The sequence below is a fragment of the Sebastes fasciatus genome, chromosome 4 (genome assembly GCF_043250625.1).
Source record: "Sebastes fasciatus isolate fSebFas1 chromosome 4, fSebFas1.pri, whole genome shotgun sequence".
Classification (NCBI taxonomy): Eukaryota; Metazoa; Chordata; class Actinopteri; order Perciformes; family Sebastidae; genus Sebastes; species Sebastes fasciatus.
This window is the reverse complement of record NC_133798.1, coordinates 19517427-19541701: the sequence shown is the minus strand read 5'-3', so window position 1 is coordinate 19541701 and position 24275 is coordinate 19517427. Positions and strand designations below refer to the sequence as shown.

The following is a 24275-nucleotide window of genomic DNA, read 5'->3' as shown; positions in this document are numbered from 1 at the left end:
CACACACACACACAAAAGATTTTTTCTGCCTCCACCATGATATTTCTCTCTTTATCCACCGCTTACACCTTTCTCCCAGCCTCTTTCCCTCAGCCTCACTCCCGTTTGAGGAATCATGGTAAAAATGCCCTCTCCTGCACTTTCCCCATCTACTCCCTTCTCATGCATTTTCTGCTCCCTCGCAGCAGTGTGCCTGCACTCTGTTTGATGTGGAAGTTGGGGGGAGAAAGAGTGGAGGGGAGGCAAAGCTAGGGGCACAAGGTTACAATCGAAAAACAAGAACAGGGGCGAGGAGGGATGGAGAGATAGGTAGTAGTGGAGTGGCCCACGGAGAGCAGCGCTACCTGATCAATACAAATGCAAGATCTAAATTATTTAGACAGGCCTCTAACACCCCTCTCTCCCTCGCCTGTGGAACGCAACAGACGGATGAGCCAATCAGATGAGATGAGATCAGATCAGATCCAATCACCTGTGGGGGTACTTCACACACACACACACACACACTCACATGCACACACACAGATCTAAAGAAGGAGGCTGGCGGCCTTTGATGGTAGCCTTTAAAATTCTTGTCCATACTTCATTTCTGAGTACTGTTCACTTGGCCGAGGGGGATGAGAAGCCACGAGGAGGGAATGGGGGTGAACTTTATTACCAACACTCTCATCCAACACATTAGCAGGTTCTCTGTGTATGTGAGCATGTGTGTACACACTGCGTGTGATTTGTTCATGTGTAAACACACCAGGTGTTAGCACAGTTCATCCAAACATCTGGACTGAATTTTAGGTTTTTCCAACCACAAGACTTGAAAGAGGCTGATAGCTTCACTACGGAACATGAAAGGTGGAAAGAGATTTTTAGATAAAGACACACATAAAACTGCATTACAGGCCATTTTCAAATAACAGGAGGCGTTTAGTAACAATAACTGTGTATCTGAAATGTATTCTGGATATGATGCAGAACCTCTGGTTTACGAATCAAGACCACACATGCACAAATGCACACATTGATACTGTATACTTTAAAGGCCTTTACACACCGGGGGGTGTGACGAATAAACAACAAGAAAATGCTAAATACTTGCTTGCGAATATTATATGTCTAGGGCTTTTATTTTGAAAGGTAAGAACGGAAGGAATGGATCTGGTCTGTAGCCGCAGCCGGTGTGTAACGGCCTTAATTCTGTGGAAATACTGTATATTATAGTATGTTAACTCGATTGATTAACCTGATTGCCAGATTAGTATTGGGCGTAGGAATGCTAATTTGGATTTTTTTTTTCTAACCGATAACCGGCCGTTGTTAACCAATTATTTACCGTTAACTGACAAGATAAGTGCGTTTCATGCAGCGGTGCTGTTTTTAATGCCTAACAAGCCACCCAGCTGCAACGAAAAGCAGATGCACAAATAGGTTAAATCCATCATTTCTCACCAGCTGCAGTGTGTGAGCACAACAGACAACTGAGTCCCCAGTTGTCTGTTTTGCGCATACACTCCCGTCCGGGAGCGTTAGCAGCCACGATGCTGCGTGTATTGTCGTGGACACAAGCAGCCACTTCTGTCTGCACCGCACATTTAGTTTAGCTGCGAGGTGGTCAGTGTAACATTAGCGAGTGTCCGACAGACCGTGTATGTTTGTGCTACGTGTGAGCTGTAGCATTGCTGGTGGCTTCGTGCTTGCCGTTGTCACACACCTATGGTCTGTCAGCGCGGCGTGACGTTAGCGCGTGCCCGACAGACCGTGTGTGTGTGGCGGCGGTGAGTGCGGGGTTATCAGTAACGTTAAAGCTGTGAACATAGCAGTGCAGTTTGTGTACAGTTTATTTGTCGGTGAATAAATGTTACAACTTCTCAAGACCCAAGCCAAGCTCTCGTGTCTTCAACACCGGCTCAGACTCACTTAAGGTAGGCTTTTAAGGTGGACCAGCTTTTCTCTTTAAAGTGACAAGCCGCTCTTCTGAGATTTGCTCAGCTTTTTATTTCATTTTTAATATTTCTTTTAACCGTTTATCCAATAGCATTAATCGTTTAAAATTCTTAATGTCGGTTAACCATTACACGGTTAATTATTAACATCCCTAATTGGGGGATGGGTTGGGTGGAAGAGCCAGAGCTCTCTCCAGCAGTCAGGTGCACCTTGTCTCCTGACCTACAGGCCTCTTTTGCTCTTGATCCCTCCCTCCCACTTCAGCTCCACATCAGGACCTCTACATGCTCCTGGACAAGTCTGGTGTCTGTAGTTGCAAGTGCACCTAACTTAGGTCTCGCAAAAGCGCTCATTACACTTTATGCATAGCACTCACACCCACATGCACACACTCATACTTTATACTTGAACACACCACAGAGCACATCCCTTTGGACCTCAGCCGGCATGTAATATTGATGATGCGATGTGGTATGCCTCATTACAGACACACACAACCGTGCTCCTACTCAACTATTGATGGGCCTTGGGCTTTCTTCACTTCTATGGATCCACCAGGAGTAATGTTAAGGCACAAAGTACCAGCACACCGCAACAAAAACACACACACACACTTTGCTGACAAGTCTCTCAGAGCTCAAGCAGACACACACAAAATACACACAGTGACGACTAATCAGTAAGTGAAAATTAATCTTCTGTGACAGTCTATTGAGTAAAAATAAGATCAGAAATAATTGACGGTAAATTGGAAAGATATTTTCCATCAGTATGCTACTTGTTGTCTTTTAATTAGTTTGATTAATATTTCAGCTAGGATTTCTAAACTTCTTCTGACCACCTGGCAATCAAGAACAACAGGATTGCATTAGTTCCTGGTATTACCTGAGTTCATCCCCTCACTGTGAATGCTGTAAAAGCATCCTAAACATGGGACAAACAAGGTACTGAAGGAAGACAGGGAATAGATGTTTAACATTTTATAAGATACTAGAGTACGGTTTTACACTAGTCCCAAAGATATTGCCTTTAGAAATGAATTCTCGCTACAGAGAATCTTTTTTCCTGATTATTTCTTTCTTTACAGTACACGCAGTGAGGGAGCAGCCATGAGTGATAGATGGTTTTGTCCAATTCCTCGAACAAGAACCAGCTCTATTAAACAGTGAAAAACAGACTCAAGTGTTTCCCACTGTGTGCTGGGTCACCAATAATATTAGGAACATGAAAAATAGGGCCCAGTGGCATCCTAAAAGCGATGGTAATGTCTCGCTTCAGGTACAGCAAAGCATGGCCGGCACTGTGGTTGGCAACGCTTGGTGGTATGAGCTCATTCTTAGAAAACAACACGGCGAGGGACTACGCTGGAGCTGGACAGGAAGTCTGGGAGCTCTGAGATTCAAGTCGCAGCCTAGTCCACTTGCATTTTAAGTCCCTCTATGGTTGGCATGGTCTGAACAGCTCCTTTCTGCTCTTTGTGTACAAACACACCCACCAGTCTTCACCACACCCACATTCATAACCTTTACTTTACTTAAACAAGTCTCGGGAAAACATTTGGAAAGTCCCCAAGACTGGAAAGACATGGCTACACAAGGAGGTTCTGAAAAGATTTGTCTTATACCACAGACAGAAAATATTATAGTCTGCACTGTTGCATAATTACAGCATAAGGTAGTACAAGCCACACAGTGAGGCAAATCATTTTGAAATGCAAAACACTGCAAAAGAGATACTGTAACAGAAAATATTATCAATGAAATCCCCATATTTTTTTTCTTCCAGTGAACCAGGAGGACGCCCTTTTTGTTTCCAAATGGATGGAGGTTTTCCTGGCAACAATCTGGATAAAGATAGCCGACCATCTGACCCATATCCCACTGGCAGACACACACGTGCCCCAGAGAGGACCAGGAAATGGAGGCCAGACCATGGGGAAGCTATAGTTCCATCTGTTTCCGTGGTCATGCCAGTGTCGGGGTGCCACTTCACTCTGAGCTTCCTGAAATGGTTCAAACTGTCAGTCACCTGAGTATGATACCATGAAGGATATAAGGCCGCTATTTCCTCTGATAAGGAAGGGGAAGACTGGTCCTTTAAAGGACAAGAAGATGCAAACAAACTGAATCTCGTTAAGTATGAATGTCCCTCTACAGTTTGAGAAGATTGTGTGGGAAGTGTGTTTCTGCACATATATGTGTCATGTGGTGTTCCAGTCAGGTCTTAGAGGCATCATTCCATTGCGTAACCTTCTGGCACCATCCTGGCCTGCTGGCACTGCCATCTGCCGCTGTGAAACACTAGATCACAGACAACCTATCAGCCACTGAGCTTCTACAGGTCTGCTTAACTGCAAACATCTCCAACATTTTTTTGCATGAAAGCAATTCATCTCTCGGGACCAGTTTACAGGTCATTTCACGATCACTGCCAGAGATTACAATGTGCAGCCTATACTTGTTTTTGGTCCAATTTGTTGAGGTTCTCCTCTATTCACTGAGGAGGGGAGCTGAAGCCTTCCTGCCTGCCTAATTTGGCTTCACCCCTGCAACAGCCGTGGAGAGAAACAGGAGCGAAGAGGCAGTTCTGTCACAAACATCCTGTTCCTCACACATAATCTGTTTCAGAATCACACTTCATTGTGCTGCTCTCATACCATGCAATGTATGCGTGTGTGTCTGTTTACATTGATATGAGCCTGTGTGTCACATGCTTGAACACGAGCAAGCGCAGGTGTGTAAGTTATTCTTCAAGAAGCTTATAGTTTATATCTTCTAGTCTCCAGAGTATAGTAGTTTTTATGCTTTAGGGACATTTTCTTTCCTTTTGTTATGATTTCTGGGGTAGCACCATTTGCATACAATCTGCAAGTAATCTAACAATTTTATTATTCTGCACACAGTGTACTATATATGTTTTGATTCTTGGTGATGTGCCAAAAGGTCGACATTTGATTTTCAAGGAAGATACAGCCCCACTGGGAAGGCATATACAGTATCTACTAATCAATAAGGCCAAATCAGTTATGACAGGACATTTCTTCATAGTTTCTAACTGATCATTGCATGTTAAGAAGAAAGCACATCACGCTGTGACAACTCAAAGACTATTCTCTTTACCAGTGAGTGGTTTTGATAGCAAATTATCTTTCTGGGCTTTTAACCATATTCATTGGTTCATTGTACAGAGGCCTCAAACAGCATGCAAATTAGGGCTGAGCATTGGCAAGAATCTAGAGATATGATATGTAACTTGATACAGGGGTAACAATTCAATATATTGCGATGTATTGCAATACTGTAAGTAAGGAATATATTGTGATTTATTATATTGTGCCCAGTCCTTACTGCAGCGGCACGGGTTCGAATCCAACCCCAAGGCCCCTTTGCTGCATGTCATCCCCTGTCTCTTTCCCCCGTTCATGTCTATACTATCATTATCAAATAAAGGCAAAAGCCAAATAAATGAATCAATAATTTTAGGAAAACTGTCATGGTATAGAAATAAACCATTTCAGAATAGGCAAAAATAACACATTTATACTGCATGCAAAAACTGCATGTGATTATCATAAAGTGGGCATGCCTGTAAAGGGGAGACTCGTTGGTACCCATAGAATCCATTTTCATTCACATATCTTGAGGTCAGAGGTCAAGGGACCCCTGTGAATATCGCCATGCCAGTTTTTCCTCACCAAAATTTAGCGTAACTTTGTATCATTATTCAGCCTCCTTCACGACATGCTATTATGATATGGTTGGTACCAATGGATTCCTTCAGTTTAACATCACTCTAGCTTTAAAACTGAACCCGTTACAACCTCCGAAAAATCGAATAGCGGCCGGGCCCGACTGCGGGCCGTCAAATTTTTAAGAGGTTAATTAAAAATCAATAGTGTTTTGGAGAATCGCTACAGTATCGCACAATATAATATCGCAATACTTGTGTATTGATATTTTCTTACACCCCTAACGCAGATCCCATCTAAGTACCGATCTCTGCAAAGAGACTCTGAATGGGTTTTTGGTGAAGTCTTGATAGAATGAGAGGACAAAAGACAACTGGATAAGAAAAAATCAGTGAGCAACAGAATCCTGCATAATTACTCATTAAAGCATCACATTTACAGATCATTCAGCATAAAGGGAATATCATTCAGCATGCGATGCATAATTGGTGGTTGCTGTAAAGGGTTACATTGTAATAAGGTTCAGGAACACCATGATTCTTTCCCTCTGTCGCTTGGTGACTGCCAGGACTGGAGAGTGAGCTGTCCTTATGATCAACACCATGTGTTCTGCAGACAGAGAAAAGGCTTCAGCCTTCCAACCCCCGATAAGCAAAGCATCTTCCTTTACTTATCAGAGCCATACTGAACACCCTAACACGCAATTAAAAGCCAAGTTATTTAACATTATAACATAAACTATGTTAATCTAAACTATAGCAGGTTACAGAGGAAAGCCACTGTGTACGGCTTCGCCTTCCCGAGACAAAATCAAAGGAATGTAGGAAAACACTCAAAGCCCAGTCAGCCTCAAAAACTGGGTTAAAACCCAAACCACAACTCCTAACACGGGGCAGAGACACACAACACACACACACACTATAACAATAAATATATATGTTATAAAATCTATGGTAAACTCAACGACACTAAACATATAAATCCACACATCATCATCACATGCACTTAAACAGAAAAATACAAACATAGACAAACACACAGAGCCAAGCAGCAGGCCAGCTGTGAAAGTACGCACTAACAAAACTCAGACGCTGGACATGGACCAACACTGTTGCATAACTCCCTTTCCATCTCACCTGCTCCGTCGGGAGCTGCCCTGATAGGAAACAGGAAGAAGGCAATGAGGGCCAAGCTGTCAACCGCAGCCTGTATAACCCCACTGGCTGCTATGTCCCTCTCAGGGACACCAGGATACTTAGCCTAAGTGACCTTCACCCCCTTCCCACAGCTGGTGTGTCCCCAACCTCCCATCTCCCAGAACCCCAACAGCCCACCCAAAACTGCTTCACAACTGAACGAGCCATGACCCGAAGGCATCTGTCACAGCAAGGCCTTGAGACTTTAGACAAGGATGAGCAGGGCGTTTATTGCACAGACACTGAGGGGCAGAAGATCATGTCAACAAAAGGGCCATCTTTTCAGTCCAGTTTGACCTACCTGGTCACATTAGTCATATCCTTTGAACAACCACTTAAAACTAGAGGATGGGGGAAAAAACGATACAGCACAGTATTGCGATATTTTGTGTGGCAATATTTTATCGATACACGGGCGTCAAGTATTGATCTTTTATTACATAAACTATTAACCTCTTAACAATCCGACAGCCAGCCAGCGGGCGCGGATGCTATTCTGTCTTTCAGAGGTTGTAGCATGCTCAGTCTTAAAGCAAGATTAAGATTAAGATACTTAGCTTGTCGGGGGAGAATGCTAAATCACGCTCCAAAGTCACGCAAAATTTGGTGAGGAAAAACTGGCATGGCCATTTTCAAACGGGTCCCTTGACCTCTGACCTCAAGATATGTGAATGAAAACTCTGAGATGAACAGAGTGAAAAATGTATCTTATTAAATTAAATAGATGTTGACAAACTGCATCATTTGCAGTAGAAAAGAGGTTATAAATAGCAAAATATTGCAATATATCTTATCGCAATACTCAATGTTTAAAATGGCAATAATATCATATTGTGAATTAAGTATTGTGATAATATTGTGGGGCCTCTGGTGATTCCCTCCCCTACTCAAAACCCACATCATTTTGAACTAAACAAAGCAGTTCTTTAACATGGCAAGCAGAGAGAGGATCAGTATGCTTCTTCACAATAACACACCTGCAGAACAAATTTATTAAACAATCTTGCTCTGGCCAATGCCGGCACTTACCTCATCACTGGAGGTCTGCAGCACAATGGCCAAGGTGCTAAGAATGTAAAGCATCCAAAATCTCCCTGCACTGATGATTTGAAAATGTATCCCACAGGCTATGATATCCAATATCTTATATGAGAGTGAGAACCAAATCACCTCTGTCATTATATCTCTGCTCTACCCAGTGTGCATGCTAATACAGCAATAAAGGAAGTAATGTGAAGATCCAAGGAAGGGAGGAAGATAGAACTTTTGATAACGAAAGGTTGTTTTTCACTCTTTGACCTATAGATGCTGTAGAACTTCTGAAACCAATATCTCAATCTTCATCATTTAATGAAATCCATTACAAATCAAAAGCACAACAACATTTGGCTGGCACTTCCTGTGTAATCTCTATAAACAGATTCTGCATTCATATGTAGAATCTGTTGGCAACTGGACAAGATTTTGGTAACGGAAATGTTCCGGTTTCCGTTTGTAGTCTGAGTAGTATTGACCAATACCATTGGAGCAGGCTTTAGTTCAATGCAGGTTAACAGTCCGTGGGGAGCGCAAAAGAGGCGGAACGCATTGGCCAAAATGCAATCTCGGAATCCATCGGCTATCGTCTGACGATTTAGCTTCTTATTGATTTAAAATTATTGTAGCTTGTAAACTGAGCTGTTTCAAATTTTAGTCAATTTAGCATTTAGTAACTTTATATACTATGATAAGAATCAAAAGGTCAAAACCATTATTGAAGTTGTAGCCACTGCAGAGATGGCAGGTGTACAGTAGAGGAGAAAACAGCTTGAAACCCTGCCCACCTGTACCGGAGGACAAATATAGAAGGAATCTAGTCCATCATTGTTTTAGTTGAGATGGGCTGTTTTTCGGTGACACACAACATACACCTCTCCCCACATACAAGGAGACGGATAGACCAAACGTAATAAATGTCAATATCTTGGAGTCATGTATTATTAAAGTGACTCACAGTGCTTCTATTGAATTATTTCCAACAGAGATGAAATAGCCCGAACAAATTTGATATTGTATTTAAAAAATATATATATTGTACTTAAAAAAATCCCTCAAAAAACAGTCCTGCTTTTTGTGTTTTCGCTGAATTTCCATCCCTGTATTTCCAACTTTGCATATTCCGGGCTAACTAAGGTTTATGAGATGAAAGAGAATAAGTGAGTAAGTTAGCACCAGGTGCACCTGCCCTCCTCTTAGCCATTCTCATGGGCTGACACTTCAAACTGCAGTTTTTATCAGAGTATCAACCTGGACTTTTGAACTGTTTCAGCCTCGTGAAAGGTAAAAGACATGGTGCTCTCTTTATGTTTGACAGCAGTTGTTATAGTGTTCCAAAAAACTAGTCAGCTTTTCCTACATGCGGTATGCATGGATTTTCAACAGTCGTGGCTTCTAAGAAGAAGAGGAACAACAATGAAGCGGGAGTTGTTTCACATGGATATCGTTATCACCAAAGAATGGAAATTAGCACGTGAAATAAAATATATCTTTCCATGTTTTTAAGCTGACACACAATGATTAGTCTGCAAACGAGTCCATCTACCTGTGCCTGTGATATAGTAACATCTGTACCTAGTTTTGAACGCCTACTGCCCAGAAGCATCTGGACACATCTCCCTTTTGCAAAACCAGACAGCTGCTGTGCCTATTAGCGCCTACTACTGTATGCACATGCATATATACTGCATGTGCACATACAATAGGAGCACATAGACATAGCACAAACTCAGACTCAAGCTGCCTGCAGTATTACAGGCTGACCACGTTCCCACTAGCAAAGATATAATAGCTCCAATATGAATAATGGAACCGTCACAGCACATATGGGTTCACTTTACATCCCCACTCTGTCCGTTGTTTTCATCATCTCTTCCACACCCTCTTTACCCTCTCCTTCCTGCTTTACAGCACTTATTTTAATCTACACAGTCAGGAGACTATAGACTATAATGTGAATCATTATTAAAAATAATCAGGTACAATGTAATGCATTACATGATCATATAAATTGTGTCAATAGATCAACTTATTCAGAACAATTCAGGTGATGTAAAATTGTGTAAAATAACCCTGAATATAAATGAGCCATGGACCATGTCATTTTTGTCTCATTTAGTTTTCCACAGAAAACATCTACAGGTCTCTCATTGATCCTAAAAATACACAATTGCGCAAAGACGGAGTTGAAAGACAACACGATAAGTATTCTTTAGCAAGTAAATTTGAATTCAGTCCTCAATCTTCAAGCAATCCTTGAGAGTTTGGCAAATTCTTTAAAGAGCTGAAAGACGTCCTGGGAGCTGGAAAGGAAGGCAGGATATTGTGCCTCACTATTTCGCTCTCCGCTCCCTGCTCTTTCTTGGCGTGAAAATTACAGATTATGGCCAACTAAGTGAAAAAGTACTGACATTAGTCAAAGTCTGATGTGCCTCCATAGCTTTTGGGTATGAATGTTTGGGTGGAAGGAGAGTGACACAGTGGTGTGGGGGGGGGGCGTCATAGAGCAGAGGGGAAAGATTGATTTCTAATTAACAAGCTGGTTGCAGTAATGAAAGACTAGATGGTCTCTACTGGCAGTGGATCAATGGGGAGCGTTTCCCTTGACATCCAGTCTTAATCACACCAGCTCAGCTTGGTAAGAATGCACTCATTGCTGTAATTAACACTGTCACGCTCCCTCCATCACCCCTCTCTCATCCCCACCTCTTTTCTGTCTTCACCTCTACCTCAGACCTCCACTTTCACTCCATAGCAAGGATCACTCAATGACTCTATCACTTTGTATCCTCTGCTGTCAAGACAAGTGCACATAAACAAATGTGTTGAGTCACTGTCAAAGACATTGTGATGATCTTGTTTAAAATTTGGCCATTCACAGCCACAAGTACACAGTCAACTTCAACTGGCTACAAATGTCCGTTAGGCTTACCACAGTAGTCAGTGTTAGTAGTTAGGTTCAGGCAGGCGCCGATTACATTTCTTGCCCACCACCCCCGACGTCGTTTTGTTTTTTTGTAGAAATAAAACCCATTAAGTTAATTTTCACGTCGTTATCTATACATATTCGGATGACGGATACTATAATCCGAAAGTTAAAGTTCACTCACACGAGACGAGAGAGAGTTGACGAGACAAGACGATGGCGGAGGATTTGGTGTCAAAGCGAAATTCAAATATAAGCAAATAAATATGGCAATATTTTGGATTTAAACCCAACGCTATAAGGAAACCATAAGATTAATAAGGCAACTGCAGGGTGGAAACCTGCGGCCACGCAGCAAAAGCTTGACCAGAGAGGTCAGACACACAGCCATCCAATGGTAAAGATCAAGTAATCGCTCTATTGATATTGTGCGTCTTTTCTTGTAAAATGTCCGGTGTAATCGGTAACACCGGTGTTGTCACAAGTTTATTAACCGGTGGGAAAAAGCCCTCAGCATCACATCCCTAATATCCGCTAGAGGTATACTACTTTTAGGGTTTCTTAATGACTTTTTGGTTCTTCTGATACCTACTGCATCCAAACAAAAGATACCTACTCTGCCTTTCATGTGACTTAAAAACAAACACTGTATCCTGGCAATTTCACTGACAGATCAAAAACCGTGCAATAAATAAACACGACTGTTTCTATCTATTGCCACTGACAGCCATCTCCCGAGGTGGCTGATGTAAATGCTGAGGTGTGATTAAGAGCTGGTCTCATTTCATATTCTTGGTCCCTGTGAAAGTGAGCTCTGAGCGGCAGGTGACAGACACATGTTCCCGGCTCCACGCTCATTTTTGAAGAAAAAGTGAAGCCGAAGACAGAAATCGGCCAAAAGAGAGAGGAGCACCGTCCTTTACATGGGATGGACACAGTCAGGCTCCCTAGTGAGGCTGGAAGGTGAAGTCTCACTTCTTCTTCTTCTTCTCCTTCACTGTTCTGAATTTCAGTTGCCAATCACTCCCTGAAACGCAATCAAACACCTGGTCCACTGAGGTGTAAGACATGCTGCTCCTCTGGGTACTCCTTGGTAAAAAGGGACATTTATTTATTGATGCATGTGAACGGGTAGAGGTAAGCTTGCCGTTCGGAAATCGCAAATGTACTAAGCTTTATTTTGCTGGGAGAATCTCTGTGGATGCTCTAATCCTGAGTCAGAGCTCACTGATGACACATAGACCTGTGGGGGCTGGAGGTATGAGGTTTGATATGTGGGATTTCACGACAGAGCATTAGGGGAATGAAGTATTTTCAGGGGCCCTGTAAACACTAACCCCCTCACCCGTGCTGTCACTTTCGGCAGCAATACGTGTGAGCTTGTGCATGTGCGCGGATGTGTAATCTGCCTCTGCCAGCCTGCCGTGTCTCTGCGGGCAGAGCGGGCCTGGTTGTTTGAAGGAGGCTGGAGCTGAATGGGGGGTAGAGCCGGGGCTAATCCGCCTGTGCCACGCGCCGTGTGCCCAGCACCCAGCCAGTTGCACCACGCCGCCTCCTCTGTAGTGGGTCCATTGGAGCTCTGAATGCTATCAGCACAGACGACACACTGCCCCCCAAGCAGGGATTACAGCTCTCTCAATGAAGCCGCCAGGAGGAGGATCCAGAGCAAGAGGAGGAGAAGGAGGAGGAGGAGGTACACAATCCTCCAACAGGAGCTCCATTCTCTAAAAGGAAGAGGCCATCGGCAAAGCTGACACGCTAATCAACAGCGGCTGGGAAACCACCCCATGAGAACAACACGTCCAGCACGAAGGATGGGGAGGAGGGAAGAAAGGTTTTAAAAGGATCCATCACTTTTCAAAATCCGGCTTAGAGCCACTTGGTACTCCTTAAGGAGAATGAACACTGGTCCATTGTTGTGAGGTAGATTGGGATGGGAACATTAGCATGAGTTTGCATAGACGCACAGAGCTCTTAATGTTATATGTAAACCTGGTGTTGGGGCTTTCTGGGATAAAAAAGAAATGTAATTATGTTTACAACCTGTTTGTAAGTTGAAAGTAAACTTCAAAGAGGCAGAGGAAAGGGGGGAACTGTAATGTGCTAATAAAAAATAATTCAAATAGACTGCAGAAAGGTGCTTCTCATGTGTTTTCTATTGGGAAACTGGTTGGGATTCATCCTCACACCCTCAGGGTCTAGAGTATGTTGTGTGGGCTCTGTGAGCTGGTGTTCTGTTTCTCACTAAGGTTTACCATAGGGACGGATACATACGGTATACAATAACTGAAATACAGAATTACTCATTAAACTTGAGCAACAACAGGAATGTGAGTAAGTAACCAACAAGAATGCTACTAAATGCTTTGTGCTTCAGGCGGGGGAAAACTAATAATGCCACCATATTTCGGGCGGTTTACATGTTGCTAAAGTTGTGCCAGGAGTGGAGTCTTTGTTGGTGCTGCTGCTGTCTAAAACTTAAACCTCCAGACACCAGAAAGGGACACAAGGGAAACACAGCGAGTAAGCACATACTAGGACAGCAGGAGCCTAGCATCTGCACACCCCGGCTTGTATTATCAACAGAGAGGCACTCCAAATCAGGCAAACCCCCAAAAGGCAAGCACACACTCCAACATCCTGAAAATACTTACGCCCACTCGTCTGCCCACTCATGAAAGTTACTGAAAACACAACTCGCATTTGCTTGTTAAGAGCTATCTTGTTTTGGCTGGAAAAATGAATCCGCTGAGGAAATTGAAAATAAAAAATGTAAGAGCTCCTTGCCGCATGCCCAGATACGACTGGCATAGGCACACACCTCTGCCTGGCAGGGATCCACTCACTGCCTTAATTTTTAGCTCTTTCTACCACACCTGGCACCACGCTGGCATCACTCTGGCACCAGCCTGGCAAAGGCTAACAATGTCACCGTTATCTGAGGCGATTCTCCGTGCTCTGATGCAGTGAATCAATTTTCCACAAATGTAGCGAATAGGTGGCATCTGGGCCATCTCCACTATCACAGCTTCAAATTCTCCAGAGCTGCTGCAGCTCACTGGCTCTTTAGGAGAAAATGCAAACGCACACACGGATCAAATGTGTGCGTCACTGCGAGTTTGTTGAAGCATCATTACAATGTCCTCTGACACAGCCATTTAGCACCTGACAGGAGGAAAATAGTAACCTCCTGTTCATGTTATCATGTCATATCCTGTTGTAACATCGACACAAAGAATCGTAATAGCCCGCTGATCGGGACATTTGTGTTTAGCCAGCGTAACATCTGACCTGTCTCTATGTCATGATGGATCACCCACTAAGAGCTGAGTGCTGTGTGCATGGCCAAGCGTGCATGTGTGACAAAGGAAAGATTCCCAATGAATATCCATTCTCATTTCTCGCCCATCTGCTCCTTCATATAAAGGAAACTGGCATATCTCGGTGAATACAATGCTCTTTAAATGGTTCATCATTCAACGTCTATGAAGACAGAACACCCAAACACACCCGGAAAGCCCATACAAACAGTAATACACTTGACACACTTCTCTCCACTCAGTGAAGTGACCTATTCAGACAAAGCAGCAGGAGGCAGAGAGGCTGAAGAGCTGGGAAGCTAATGAATGCACGGGTTTGGACCACTTGAAAGTGCTAGTGCTATCTGCGTGTTGCTTTTGCTTTGCTCACAAGAGAGCCATATTAAACCATTAGCCCCTATCCCCCCTGTACTCCTTCCTCACTCTTACCTCTTTTTTCAGTGTCCCTGGTCCCCTAAACTGGATGTCTGCATGAAAACTAGGCCAGTCTTTTGATGGTTCACTGACCAATGCTTGCTGCACCGTAAGAAATACTTAAGAGTTTCCTTGGTCTTTTAAATAGATAAATATGAAATGCTACAGCTACTGTAGGCTGAACAGAGATGTAAGGAGACTGGTGGACAGGAAAAGTAGGGCCACCAGCCCAATCTAATCACTCCGTAGGAACAGAGCTCCGAGCAATGCAGCACTGACAAGAAGTGGTCAGAGGTCAGAAAGCACGGTACCCTCAGAGGTTAAGTGCTGCAGAAGGCGATGATGACATCCGACGGGCTGCTGAAGTCACAGCAGATTGATGCCATTTTGGTATTCAATCTAAAGACAGGGACGACTGTGAGTTTGTGAAGACTTAGGGGCCTTTCACGTGCCGCATTTTGGCACACAAGCGTTCCCAATCACCTATTTTACAGGCAGCTGCGCCTGAGATAAAAATAGTTTAACTTTTGGAATGCTGCAGCGCGCACCGTGTATCTTTTCTTTCTTCTGTACATATCCGGTAAGTATATGAAGGACGAGTTAATCATTTTAGTGCAGGGCTATCCAGAGCTTTACTATCTGTCCCATGGACTCTTTAACTCATATTTTATTCACTCCGTCCAAAGACATCACAACATCCCGTTGAAAGGTCAGCCAAATTGACACAGAAATTGAGTAGTAAAGCTACTGTGAGGGAGTTGCGGTGCTGAAAATCAATTTATCTTTGTTTTGACTTTGTTTAGTTTAGTCAGTGAGGCTTACTGCCAAATGATCTCAACTTCATCATCATCGTTATAGCAACCCGCAGGTTTTGGTTGCTTAGTAAAGGCAGGCGCGACAGGAGCACAACCTCCCAACCCCCCTTGGATAAAAGGATGAAAAGCGGCACGGCTGGCGTTTTCCACACATTTTTAGATGCAACATGTGAACGGCCCCTTAAAGATGGGCCAAGTGATTGTTGTCTCACTGTGGCTCTACTGATATGACCTGGTATATGGAGAGATAATACCTGCTTTCCTACAGCCTCACCAGGGCCTTGTGTCTGTGACCTTCACTTCGACATGAGTGACTTGTTCCACAGACATCGGTCAACAGCATGCTCACAGAAAAAAACTCCCCCCAACCACGACAAGTAATCAACTTTGCAGATAGATAATGGCCTCTTTCCCATTGCAAGGCACATTGAGTTGTTTTCTGTTGGTTGGCAGGAGAGCTGCTGAAGTAATTCACAATGTCTAATCTGATAGGTTATCATGGGAAGAGCTGATGGCATTTTGTGGGGATGAATTTATCTCCAAGTTCCCATTAAGAATGTCATTTAGTGGCAACGTCCAAATCTCCTTGAAATGTTGATTGTTTCTCGGGCCTCTTCAATCATTTGCACATGAAAAGGTCCATGGAACAGGGATTGCTGTAGAGACCATTGACAGATTAGCAATGGCCATTTCAGCCTGTACTGTCAACCCGTTCTCTAAGCAGCTCGCTTTGTTTTACCCTCCGTCACTTTCCCTCGCAACACTGTTTCTCCTCGTGTTTTTCTATTGTGACACTGTGGTAGGGACACGCTGCTGAAGCCCATTGAATATTGTTCGGCTTTCAATAGTGTGTAGGAACAATGAATATAGTGAGAGGGAGAGCCACGCTGCCTACCTGAACCTGCATGCCTCAGCAGGGGCTTGTGTGAGTGGCTCATTCAGTGCTTTACACTGACATCAATAACCTTGCATATAAAAACTCTACACTGTATGCAAATACACATTCTGTGAATACAAGTACTTACTTAAAGTGGCAGTAGGCAGTATATTTTTAGCATCATTGGGCAAAAATTCCATAATAACCTTTCAGCATATTGTAATTCAAGTGTTCTGAGAGATAACTAGACTTCTGCTCCTCCTCATGGCTCTGTTTTCACGCTTTAAAAAAATAAAATAAATAAAATCTAGCCCGTGACTTGAGACTTTGACCAATCACAATCACTTGGCGTTCCTTCACTAGATTTCACAATGGTGGCGGCGTCACAAACTTTCTCATTTTACAGCTAAACCGTGCACTACAAGATGATTCTGAAAACATTTGAGGTGAGAAATAGGCATTAACGTAACATAATATTGATTCATGTTTGATCAGCGGAGCCTAGTTTGACCGTTTGGTCGGAGTTCGTGAGTGATTGACAGCCGGCTCTCATAGATGGCAGCTGGACAATGGACCTCAGATCAGCTCTGACTGCTTGTTTTCCTCCGGTCTGTGAAATCTTGCAGATGCTGTTAGGAGCACTGGAGGACACTGGAGGACACAGAGGCTCATGATTTTTTTCAGGTTACCTGTTTCATGTACTACTGTCAGGATAAAGCGACCGTTTTATAAAAATAACTTTCTTTAATCATATTTGCTCCAATCTCACTTCAGCTTTAAGCTTTTCAAATACCATGAACATAAAATCAACAGATTTGGTGTCAGTTACCCATACAAATAGAATAAGAGTAGAACGGACATTGAACTGTTTTCCGTGGTCATTTGACAAGTACACAAGAAAATGGTGATTATTGTCAGTTGTTATGGTGACAACAGAACACAAGTCAGTGGGGCCGTGAAGTATGGTCACAGCTTACGAGTAGCTTGTCTCTCTCCGGAGCGGTGGGGAGTGAGGCGGAGGGGCCGATACACTAAGCGCTGCCGTTGGCCACCAGCCCGTTGTTCGGCTCTGTAGCCAGTGTAGCATTAAAGCATGGCAGAATTAGCAAGCTAGCTAACTAGCCAGCTGTTCGCTAGTTAGTTAGTTAGCTAGCTAATTCCATTCCTATGCCTTAATGCTACACTGGTAGCATTACTGGCGATAGCAATGTGCTTTCCTCCGCTGTGAGTAAATGAAGCATTAAGTTGTTCAATTGTACTCATTTATTCTGGCTCTCTATGCTTCGTAACGTGACTACTACATTGGTCGTTTGAGTTGTTACTGCAAAACCTCACCTCAGTTAGTCTGCGACTTGCCGTAAGTCGTTTATCTTTATATTAGGGCTGTCAATCGATTCAAATATTTAAACGCGATGATCCGCATGATTGTCCATGATTAATCACACATTTTGTATCTGTTCAAAATGTACCTTAAAGAGAGATTTGTCAAGTAATTAATACTCTCTACTCTCTACTATTATCAACATGGGAGTGGGCAAATATGATTGCTTTATGCAAATGTATGTATATTTATTAGTGGGAATCAATTAACAACACAAAACAATGACAAATATTGTTCAGAAACAGGTTCTGCATTTAGCATAAAAAAATATGCTTAAATCATGACATAGCAAACTGCAGCCCAACAGGCAACAACAGCTGTCAGTGTGTCAGTGTGCTGACTTGATTATCATAAAGTGGGCATGTCTGTAAAGGGGAGATTCGTGGGTACCCAGAGAACCCATTTTGATTCACATATCTTGAGGTCAGAGGTCAAAGGACCCCTTTGAAAATAGCCATGGCAGTTTTTCCTCACCAAAATTTAGCGCAAGTTTGGAGCGTTATTCAACCTCCTTCGTGACAAGCTAGTATGACATGATTGATACCAATGGTTTCTTTAGGTTTTCTAGTTTCATATGGTCCCAGTATCTTCACTTAAGCTTTAAAACTGGCCTTGTACACTTAAAAATGTCCTCTGCTCTGACCATCCTGCTGCGTTGATTTGAATGGGTATGTCCGTTCTACTCCTTTTCCATTTCTATGCTGCCGCCAGACACAACACCGGGTTCTATACAAACAAACACGCAGTGAACTTGAAACCGCTGTCATGATAAACACAATTGTAGCTTTAATCACAAGTGCACACGCATCACTACAAACTATGATGAAATCGACAGAAAAAATGGTACAAATTCCTCAACACACAAAGGCACTCAATCAATCTCACTGGCCCAATTTCTTCTCATGCACCTCCATTTCTCTGGCTATTCTCTACTGACTTGCAGAGGACACAGCGCTGTCATTCCTCCATTCCCTCACAGATCTTTTCTATCGTGCTTTCAAAATCATACTGCATAACACGATAGATTGATGTCCCTTCTGCTTATGATTTGAATCCAATGTGCTTTACTGGAAAGGCCATGTTTTCCAATACTAAAACAGTCTGTTTGGAGGAATTTTGCCTACTTCCTGTTCTCCCACTGCTGTGTCATCATCCCTTCTTGAGAACTGTGAAAATGAACATGCAATGTTTCCAAAAAAGAGGGACAAGAAACAACAAGAATGAAAAACAGTGCTGTCTGATTGACTGTGTTTGGAAACAGGGCTCTGGCTTTTGTGTTGCTTCCTATAAACATGCGGTTGCTGTATGGAGAACATCTCGCATTCCCACAGCAGTTAAAAGAGGTCAGAGACTAAATGTAAAAAATGCTTTGACATTATTGAAATAAAGAACTGCTTCCTGACTGAGTGTAGCAAAAGTGGTTCAAAAGGGTCGTTTGATTATTTAGAGGACAGGCTCGAATCCCAGCGTGACCTTACTTCGTTTTGCTGCTCACTCTCTTCTGAAAGATAAGGCTGCATGTGGGCAGTACGGGAGTGTGCGTGAGTGACACTTGGTCTCCATTTGTCTGGTACAAGGATTGACCTTAGAGTCTGAATGCAAGCACACAAATCTTTTCATTTCCCGTTCTCGTTCTGTTTCCCAGCGGTTCAGAGTGTCCCTAAAGTATTTCTGTCTCCTTTTTGTCCACTATGACCCTGCCAATACACCCACCCTCTCAAACATTTCACACAGAGAGTAACGCAACCTCTCTTGGTCATTTCATTCTGATAGCTAAACACAGTAATCTCGTCTACGACACACACACACGGAGTACGCTGCCCACACATGGTCTTATCACTCAAAAGCAACAGAGAAGCGAGAGGCAGTGAGGTCAGGTCAGAAACCCAATTACTGTACGACAAATCGGCCACACAGAATCTTCCTCTGACTCGGCACCGAATACCGAGGTGGGTTTTAGAGACACTCGGCTCCTGTCTCTTTTATAAAGGGTCATCTATCTCTTTTCTTTTTCTAACTTTCCCTCCCTCCACGAACAACCTCTCCTTCGCGCTCTTTCTTTAGTTTTCTTTTCTACAGCCCTTCAACAACCACACAGCCAGCATCTCTAATGCCTTCCACCCACCATTTCCACATGCAGCTCTTTCAGTGGTTAGATCACACGTTGCTTTTAGAAGATTAAACCAAATGTAATCCAAAACTAAAGCCCAGAGAGCACATAAAAAGCAATGGGGAAAAAACAATTGAGATCAAACCAAATAATAAAAGAAGCATGCTTGAATACAACAGCTCATTTGCAGAAAAAATGGCACTTCCCTTGCTCTTTCCTTCACACCACCAGAAGATGTGATTTACTGTTTACTCATTCGGCTTTCAGCAGAGCAGGCAGATACATGTCCACCTTCAATCTAACACCTGTATATATATATATATATAGCCCTCAAAACACCCAATTCCTGCCACAATGAGCCTGCAGTGACTGTGGTAGGAACATGTAAACCATCAAGGTTTGAGAAGATGAGAGAGAGGTGGAAAAGAGAGACTAGGGATTGCTCCTGATTGCAGACAGCCAGCCACGTTTCACTTGCTCACTTGCCATTTATCCTTCCATCCCCATGCAAACTAAGTCAAAACCCCGGAAATTTAACAATGAGGTGCCATCATGTGCCAAAACATGGGACGGAGAAAAAAAGTGAGCAGCTTGGAACCCTGTCATTTTTCCGTGCAAGCCCCGCTGCTGGTATCTTATCTGCTCAATCCTCTCATCGTCATTTAAATCTCCCCCTACTCCATCCGATCCCAGCCGTGGCCCTATTTAAATCTCTCCCTCCTCCCAGTCCACCACATTTCTAATGCTAATTATTTAAACCTCTCCGTGCGCTCTATCCCTCCCATCCACCAGCTAGTTATTCAAATCTCTCCCCGCCCGCTCTCCCTACAAGCCCGGTCCCAGTTAAAAGGTGCTTGACTGAAGGGTTGATCCGGGCTGTTATTTTCAGACAGAGGATAATACTGCTGCTTCTTCTTCCAGACTTCTCTCCTTTCCTGCTCTGTTTTCCTGGCCTTCTCATATCCTTTTCTTTCTGTATACAATTACACAAACTCTGCAGCACATATCCTTTTTGAAATCAAGAGGTTTATTTGTCATGATAATGGATTGCAGTTGTTAACAGCGCACGTACATTGTAATAAATCCACTGTTTGCCATATCAAATTAGGTGAAAAACAACAAAGACAGGATTAGGAAAAGATATAGGCAATGTACACAAAATGTGTGTATACTTAGGAAGTTAGATAGAATCAGTTATATACATGAAATGTGTATATGTTTAACTCTTAGAGAGGAAAACAGCTGCATGGGAATGTGACCTTAGTAGGTCTTTGGCGGCCTGTGCGGGTCACTGTCCCCAGTGTTAAGTGAGTGGCGAGAGTGAGTGACTGAGCAACGATGACACAGTTTGGGAGGTCAGAGGGGATAATTTTTCCAGGACCAGGTGCCAGCATATCAGTGTGGGAAAGGGGACATTGATCTCTTACATGTTACTCATGGTTTACTGGTTTCTAAATCTTTATTTCTATCAGTCAGAGCTTTCTATGCTCCGTTTGTCCGTTCGCACTTGCCGTTTATGCACTCGCTCTCTCTCATTCAGTTGGAGGAATCTCGCTGTTAGTCCTGTGGAGAAGCCACCTACACATGGAGCATCAGGATCACAGCTCAGTAAAACACCAAAGCTGCTCACAGCACTGAACAGGAGTCCCACTCAGCATCACTACTTATTACAGTTACATAAATGCTGGTTTCCAACAACAGCCACCCCACACAAACTGCACACTCCCATATGCACACCATGCCACAGCGGTATACCTCATGTGTGAAGCAAAGCACCTGCAAGTAAAATGTGTTCACCGTACACACGTGTGTGTGTGGAATTCATGAAGTTGTTTTTTTTATATCTTTAATGTGAAATGTATTTTATGCATAATAACAATTTCAGCAAGAAAACATCTACAATTTCAAAGTGAATTTCTTTCACGAGAAGAAAACTATTTAAAATGAATAATAAAAAAAAAAAAAAAATCAGATCAATATTAATAAATTGCTAAAACAATATATCTCATTCTCTTCAACATGCAGCAAAAAAAAAAGAAAAGTGGACGTCGAGGGGGTGTGCTCACCTTGGTACTCCTGTCCAGGGGTGTACGCGATGGGGTTGCCCGTAATTTGGAGGGTGAGTAGCACCTCTCCCCCACCTTCTGCCACCCCGGCTCCCTCCAGCTCCCCGTGGTGGGTGCACAGGAAGAAGAAGGGGTTGAAACGGGGGTAGAAGCTTGCGGGGGGCGCCCCGAAATCCACGCTGCTGCTCCCCAAGACAAGGGCTAGCAGGGCACAGCCTAAGGCACCCCCGAGAGAGGCCGGCGCCATGGCCATCTGCCCTCACCAGGCGAGGGGCTGAGGGAGTGACGGTGGGTGAAGAGTTGAGGAGAGTGATGAGTGGGAGAGCGAGGAAGGCACAGGTAGAGTTCCAGAGAGAGGACAGCTTTTGGAGTCCACAAATGAGTCGAAAGTCCAAAAGTGCGTGCGTGAGAGTGTCTGTATGTGCAATATTTATGTGTGTGAGTGTGTGGGCTTGGCCGTCAGGAAAACTGTACAGCTCTGTTCTTCTGCTTCCTCTCCCCTGTCCTACCTTCACTCTCTGGGAGTTCAGAGCTTCGCCTGTGCTGTCCTGCTCCGGCGTTTAAATACCTCACCCCCTCCCTCTGTTTCCCTCTCTCCTCCCACCCTCCCTCCCTCCCTCCCTCTCTCTGTCTCTCTTTCGCTCTAACACCAGCTCCACGCGTGCTGTATGCGCTCTACGAGACGGCCTCCCTCCTCTCTCTCTCATCCAGCTCTTCTCTCCTCCCTCTTCTCTGCCAGTCTATCACTCTGCCTTTTTCCTTAATCTCTTCCTCCCCCCCTCTCCTCTCCTCTCTCCTTCTCTTTACCTCTCACTAAACCACTGTGTTACTCCACATTGCACTCTTGTATCCCTCTCCTGAGACCTTGGCTGTCTTATATATGCATCTGTTAGTTTCTTCATCCCTAACCAGCCTACTGACATATCCCTTTCACTCTCCCTCTCTTTCCTTTGTCTTTTTGCCCGTCCACCAGATTGTCTCCTCCTCTCCCACCCACTATCACACCTCCTTTCTCCCTCCCTCTTCCGCTCTCTTCACCTCCCTCTTCTTCCCTGTGTCTCCATGCTGCTCTCCCACTTAGTCCCCCTCCCTTCTTTAGATCTCCCTCTTTTTCCAAACCCGTACCTCTCCGTCTCTCCTCTCGTCCTCAGCAGCACTCAGATTTGTTTTTCTCCGTCTCTACTGTTGCTTTTTTTCATGGGTTTTCCATCAGAATCTCCTTTTCCACAGGATTCTCCAACTTTTTTCTCCCTGTCAGAGCGGCGTGCGCTGCCTCTTTGCTCTAGATTAACCCACCACTACGATGCAGACACCAGCCATAATGCTGCTTTCTCTCCCCCACCAGCCTCTGCTCCAGCTCACCAAATGATGGATAAGTATTTCAACACTCTGCACACACACACACACACACATCTTGTTCCCTCCTTTTTCATACGGAAATAAATACAAACAACATGAATCTGCTGCACCTCACACTTTTCAGCCACACACTCCCTCAATGTCTCTTCCTCATCCATCTCTTGCTCTGTGTGTAAGTGATACCCCCCCCCTCTATCGAAGATCCTCTCAGCAGACAAGACACTGCTATATAATGTGGTTCTGCAGAGAAAACCACATTAAATAAATTATCACAGTAAAGGGGGGGAACTTAAAGAACTTGCTGTTAACACCGCTGAGCGTCTCCTCTGGCGTTTCTCTTTAGCTGCCTGCTGGGTTTGTGTGGTTAAGTGCCTATTATAGACATAAACACTCCCAAGCCAGCAAGCTGCACACACACACTCACAGCCACTTCATGTCCAAACAGCCTGACTGACCCACAGCAGGAGCACACAGCCAGGCCGGCATGGCCAGATGCTTTCACAGTTTAAACTCTGAATCACACACACACATAACACACACATGTCCATATGCACATTCACGGATTGGATGATGTACCATATACTGTATCTCTGCCTATTTTTTTTGTTTCTCTCTGCTTTGGTATTTTGAATGATTTATATTTTTTTCTCAAGCGAAGTCATTCACCTGCCAGGCCAGCTGCTGCACCCGGACCAGCTTCAGTCAGCATGTTTATCCATACTGCAGTCCAGATATTCAAGAAGGCAGGACAAAAAGGCAAATATTATGCGACTTTAAAGAGCTTCACAGCCTCACTTTGTAGATTTGTTATTATGGTGGCCAGTCTGATCTATGTTAATTTACAAATTACTGTCGGAACTGTCAGAAAAGTCATAACCGTGAGGCTGAACTACAAAAATTCTTCAAATACAGTCTTGTAGGGTTGGGGGGAAAAATTCCACTCCCCTATGTAACGCGTTTTTATTTTTTACAATTTTGAAATTGATTTTGAAATGCCAGAATCAATATAATGGCTTCATTTGAGTCTATGTGGAGGTAGAAAGAAGTTATTGTTTTTACTGTTGTAGTCTGAGTGACGTGACGTCAGATCCGTTTCAAGACCAAAACAAAACCAAAGCGAGGAAGCAGAAAACGACGGAGGGTCCGCCGT

The 24275-nt window shown here is 43.7% G+C and overlaps 1 protein-coding gene across 4 annotated transcripts in view; it reads right to left on the bottom strand.

The window, feature by feature from the left end:
* reln (reelin) overlaps positions 1–22740 on the bottom strand; it is a 118278-nt gene extending 95538 nt beyond the window's left edge. For 2 of the 4 annotated variants that reach the window (XM_074632567.1, XM_074632568.1), the window contains exon 1: positions 21767–22740. In XM_074632567.1, coding sequence (XP_074488668.1) covers positions 21767–22019 — 253 coding nt within the window. In that variant the 5' untranslated portion in view covers positions 22020–22740. The remainder of the gene's footprint in view (positions 1–21766) is intronic. The other 2 variants (XM_074632569.1, XM_074632570.1) reach the window with 2 other exon arrangements.
* Positions 22741–24275: the final 1535 nt, after the last annotated feature.